The 5,899-nt window shown below is 37.8% G+C and overlaps 1 protein-coding gene across 2 annotated transcripts in view; it reads right to left on the bottom strand.

Annotated features, from left to right (window-relative positions):
- Positions 1-3,668: 3,668 nt before the first annotated feature.
- The window catches only part of LOC102421408 (runt-related transcription factor 2-like), a 56,841-nt gene continuing 54,610 nt past the window's right edge, over positions 3,669-5,899 (bottom strand). For both annotated transcript variants that reach the window (XM_023762296.1, XM_023762297.1), the window contains exon 3: positions 3,669-3,829. In XM_023762296.1, the coding sequence (XP_023618064.1) occupies positions 3,687-3,829 (143 nt within the window). In that variant the 3' untranslated portion in view covers positions 3,669-3,686. The remainder of the gene's footprint in view (positions 3,830-5,899) is intronic.

The following is a 5,899-nucleotide window of genomic DNA, read 5'->3' as shown; positions in this document are numbered from 1 at the left end:
CTGCCTTATTGGACAGCAGAAGGTCAAGAACTCTAGACTCTGAGACCCCTTCCACTTTGTGATTTGGTTGAGTTTAAATCAGAGAAGCCAACTCTTGGAACACCTATTGCCTTAGGGCAGCGATTTTCAATGGGTGTGCTGCCTGCCGCAGGCACACAGGTGTGCCACAAGAATTTTTAAAATACGCAATACCTGACTCTTTAGTCAGGGGCACTGACCTCTTTCCCCCTTAGATTGTCAAATAAAAAAATGACAACAGCCAACACAATAATAGCTATCTGGTGTGAATGAATCAAAATTATACCTATTTTTTTTGTCAGCTCAGCAAAAATGCAATGTATTTTTTGGTGTGTCACAGTATTTTAGTAATTAGTTTATGTGTGCCACTAGATGAAAAAGGTTGAAAATCGCTGCCTTAGGGAATCATAATTATATTCAAATAATGCCTTTCATTAAAGTACTCTAGTTCAAAGCATGGATCTGTTAGTAGTTATTTACAGCTTGACAAATTAAAACAAAGCATTCTTTTGTCTGCTAGGTTGTACAGCTAGTGCCAGATTCATTTGGAGAGCCATAACAGTACTAACCGGAGTTTCCTTTAATCATTATTGTACTATGTTGTGACCATGGTTTCCTCTTATCTTTTATCATTTTGGTTAGTTTTTAGCAAAAACTATTCAACACTTTTATTCTTGAAGTGTTTTTCGTTTGAAAGACAGTGTCTTTTTTTTTTTTTAACATTTGAGCATTGGGCCATCTTAGAAGTAGTTCTGTGGTTATCAGTTTATAAGTATTCAGAACTTTTAAAGAGATAAGTCTGAAATTTGGTGATATTTTGCAAGATTATTTTCTTTGAAATATGTAGATCTGTTTTTTTCTTCAAGCAAATGTTTATTTGAAAATAAAACTTAACTGTGGCCCAATGTCTGTAAAATGGTGACCTTCGTTTCAAGGTTGAAGATAATCATTAGATCTGGAACAAAACTTAAAGCTCATGAATTAAGCATATACAGAGAACAAGTCATTACATGCAATTCAAAATAGTTGCTCTTATGTAGGGTGACTTATACCCCACTTTTTCTGGGACAGTCATGTTTGAGCCCATTTGTCCCAGCATAGTTATTAATAGAGTTCCTTTTACTATAAAAAATGCCCCAATTGGAACCACATAATAATATGGTTTCTATACGTTTAGGTTTGTTGAAAATTGTAATATGTAATTTTAGGAGGATTAACTATATTGCAGTCTTAGAAATGTACTTGCTTTTAAGTAGTGACAAAGTTATTGCTTATGAGCTTAAATAATAGATGAGATATCTAGAATAAGACTAGCAAGTGACCTGTCCATTTAAGCCACTGGTAATTTAAAGATTTTGCTTTTCTCCTTAAATCTTGGGCAGCTTGATTTTTGGTTCTCTCTAAAAAAGTGATCTTTGGTGTGGGAGGTTGCAAAGAGTTAGGCCATGTCAGTTAAATCAGAAGATTGAGTTTTGTTGTTGAAAATAATGCCTGTTTTTATTTTTACAGTGAGGTTGAATAGTGAAATCAGTCAGAAATCTGCTTTTTATATATTAGAATGTTAAAGAAAAATTTTGCTTAAAGTTCACTTAAATAGTAAGCCAAATGCATTATTATATTAATAGAGGCCTGGTGCACGAATTCGTGCATGGGTGGGGTCTGGCTTGCCCGCCCCCATTGGTCCAATCGGACTGGGCCAGCCAGGGGGAGGGGATGCAGGAGGTTGGCCGGCCAGCCCTGTCCCTGATTGGGGTGGGGGTGGGGGCAATCAGGGGCAGGGCCAGCTGGGGGAAGGGACCATGGGCAGTTGGCCGGCTGGCTCTGCCCCCTGGTCAAACTCCCAGTCAAGCCCCCGGTAGAGGGGACAATTTGCATATTAGCCTTTTATTATATAGGATTTGAATTTATACTATAGTGAATACAATATTTTATTGAGAGACACACTTTGCTTGAGCCCTCATTTCTCTGATGGATAAATGAAGTAACTCATGTGGTGTGTTGGGTGTAGTGACATAATAATCACCATCTCTATAGTCCTTTTTTTTTTTTTTTAGAATAGCTATTGATTTTTAGAGAGAGAAGAAGGGAGAGGGAGAGAGAAGAGAGAGAAACATTAATGTGAGAGTGCAACATCTATTGGCTGCCTCCTGCACTCCTGCACACCCGGATAGAACCCCCAACCTGGGCATGTGCCCTTGACCAGAATTGAACCGGCAACCTCCTGATGCATGGGACGACACCCAACCAACTGAGCCACACCGGCCAGTGGTCACTTGCTCTACTCTTAAGGGTATTGAATAATGGATCTGGAAAAGATACTAATGTTCTGAAATGCATTGTGGATGGGTTCAAAAGAGCACTTAAAACTAATTCTGAAAACTAAGGTTTAGTCCTTTTCTGCTATAATTTCTCTTTGTGATTTTAACTGTTTACTTCTCTGAGGCTCAGTTACCTCATCAGTGAAATGGAATTAGTACCTAATCTTACCTCCTCACAGGGTAGTCGGAGGCCTCAGATGAGAATTATATAAATTGTCATGTGTTACACATATTTTATATTTAAGTGGTTTTGTTTCAACTTGTCTACTTACTACCTCCAGTAAAGACTGACGCTATATCTGCAAAAATTGTTGTAAATTTTAATTTGCGAAACAGCACATAGAGTATAATAGGCACCACTACCCAAAATTATTTTCTTTAACCAACCGTACTGTAAGTAACAGTAATGGTGCTTTCTTGATCTGGTTACAAAATATTCTCTACACAAAACAATTCCTTACTACTGCTAAGAGAGAACCCACATTTTCATGGGCACTTGAGGTGTTCCTTTCGTTGTGCTAAATGCTACATCTTATTTATTTATCCAAACTATTAAGTCATTCCCACTTAATAGGTGGTACTGATGAGGCTCTTTCTGGAACTGATATCAGGTTATTTTTTTACATTATACTACTGCCTCTAATAACAGCTAGTGGTTATTGAATGTTAGGAGGATAATGAATCTGTAAATTGCATGCTATCTGGCATATGTAGTAGTTGAAAAAATTGCTGTGTTTGTTGAATTCATGGGACAATAAGTTGAAATGTGAATGTACTTTATAAATTGTAAGTACAATACAAATATAAATTATTTTAAAATCTCGAAGTGCACTTTTGCTATTTTAAATGCTGTAGAGGTTTTTTATGACTGAATCCTGTCTACTAGTATTTTACTTTTTTCATATTTGTTTCTGAATCTTTAAAAGACAGCTACTACTAATCATACCATTCTTTCTTGGAGAATATACATGTTTAATGATAATACTTTGTGACATGTTTTCAAGAAGCTATACTTTTGGTTGGATGATGATTCTTCTGCTTATTCATCATCATCATCATCATGAATTGAGAGCTTTCCATATACAGGCACTGTCCTAAGTGCTTTATAGACATTATTTCATGTAAACTATGAGAAGAGTATTTTTAATTTCTACTTTAAAGATGAGGGAACTGAGACAGGGAGGTGATGCGACTTGCCCAAGGTCACATGGTAAATGTTAGAGCCTGTATTTGAACTCCAGAGCCCAGCTCTTCACTGCTAAACTGAGTCAGCATAGGCAGGTATTTCACAACAAAGTTCACTATGACAAACACATTGTGGAGGTCTTGTGAGTTAATTATGATCAACTTTTATTTGTATGTTCCTTGTGGGATAGTAGAAAGAATTCTGGACCAGGAGTCAGGGGACCTCAGTTTTAGTCCCGGCTGTATCACTAAATAGTGATGTGTCCTTGGGCAGTTCAAGAAACCCCTCTGGACTTCAGTTTCCTCACCTGAAAAATGAGGGATTTGGATGAAATTAGTGATTTTCAAACTACAGTTCTGAATTTCAGATGTCTTAGGTCCCCCTCCCGACAATTTGCATAGTTATGCTTTTGTCTGTTATAGCTGTTTATCCATCTGTCTAAGCTTTACTTTTTTTTTTTTTTTTTTATTGATTTCAGAGAGTAAGAGAGAGGGAGAGAGAGAGATAGAAACATCAATGATGAGAGAGAGTCATGGATCGGCTGCCTCCTGCACACCCCCACTGTGCCCTTGACCAGAATCAAACCTGGGACCCTTCAGTCCTCAGGCTGATGCTCTATCCACTGAGCCAAACCAGCCAGGGCTGAGCTTTACTTTTAAGCAAGGAATTTATGAACTTGCTTTTAGCAGGGGTGGAGAACCTCATCTGATCTGGCTCTGCCAAGGCATTAGGGGTGCGTTAATTAAATGTTTGATGAAATATAGCAGGCTGACTTTTAAGTTTATAATTTTGTATGGCCCGAGAATGATATTATAAATATCTATTTGGTAGAAAAAAGGTTCCCCACCCCTATTTTAAAGTCATCAGCCTCTAAGGTAACTTAATGACAAGTCCAGTGACCACTATGTGTACAACTTCTCAGTAATTTCACATTATTTTAGTTGCTAAAGGAGATAAGCATCTTTTGTAAATAAAGATACTAAAATGCGAAAAGGTTGGCGAATTTTTATTAAAATATGTATGTACATGGACTAGATATTTCAAGTTATCAGCTACCAAAATCAAAGCCTGTTTTTTGTTAGATTTGTGACCTTCACCTAGTATTTTTACTTTTAGCTTCCTCATTAATAGGGGAGAAGTATTTGTTGCCTGATAGGGTGATTATGAAAAAATGTGAGTTAATAAAAGTTAAAGACCCTTTATAAATTCTGAAACGCTTATACAAATTCATCTATATTTTACATGCCTACATGGGAGTAAATATCCCTTTTAATTTTTAGTTCTATGAACTATGTTTTATTTTTATTGAGAGTATTACAGATGTCCCCCATTTCTCTCCCTGTGCCTTCCTCCACCCGTCTCCCACCCCCTCTGATGAACTATGTTTTTAGAATTTTCTTTTTTTAAATATATTTTATTGATTTTTCACAGAGAGAAAGGGAGAGGAATAGAGAGTTAGAAACATTGATGAGAGAGAAACATCGATCAGCCTCCTGCACACCCCCCAATGGGGATGTGCCCGCAACCAAGGTACATGCCTTTAGCCGGAATCGAACCTGGGACCTTTCAGTCCGCAGGCCGATGCTCTATCCACTGAGCCAAACTGGTCAGGGCGAACTATGTTTTTAATCACATCAGATTTTACTGTTTATATTTAATATAGACTTCTCATAAGGTTTAATATTTCTAAGATGTGAATCTAGATTAGAAGAGAATTTTGATGGTTAAAAGATCTCCTCCTTTGAGATCCTTGTCAAATATACTTACCTTTTACTACTAGAAGTATAATTGATTCTAAAATTTTGCACATATCTGAAAAGTTAGCTATTAGGTCATGGCTCCAAACCTGGTCATTCAATTATGTAATACCATGTAAGAGTAGACCTTCCTTCCCCTGGCTGCCAGCACCGGCTTCCCTCTGGCACCTGGGACCTGGGCTTCCCTTGCAGCCCTGGCTTTGTCTGTAAGGTCCATATTATGCTTTTATTATTAGCATATTATGCTTTTATTATTATAGATTTTATGTAAAAACTGTTACAATATTGGGAAATTAAACTTGCCATTTTGTCAGGGTTTGGTTGTTTATGTATTTTAGGATGATCTGGTAGATACATTTAAGAACTATTTTCAAAAGAAAATTTTTAAATAACTCAATCCTATATAATAAAAGGCTAATGTACAAATCAACCAAACAGTGGAATGACCAGTCACTATGACGCACACTGACCACCAGGGGGCAGATGCTCAATGCAGGAGCTGCCCCCTGGTGTCGGTGTGTCCCCACAGGGGGGAGCGCTGGCTCAGTCAGAAGTCAGCCTCACCGCTGGCGAGCACAGCGGCGGTGGCGGGAGCTTCCTCTGGCCTTCGAGCAGTCAGA

This window comes from Myotis lucifugus, unplaced genomic scaffold, assembly GCF_000147115.1.
Source record: "Myotis lucifugus unplaced genomic scaffold, Myoluc2.0 scaffold_241, whole genome shotgun sequence".
NCBI lineage: Eukaryota > Metazoa > Chordata > Mammalia > Chiroptera > Vespertilionidae > Myotis > Myotis lucifugus.
Note: the sequence above shows the minus strand (reverse complement) of the source record. Positions and strands in the feature narration are given on the sequence as shown.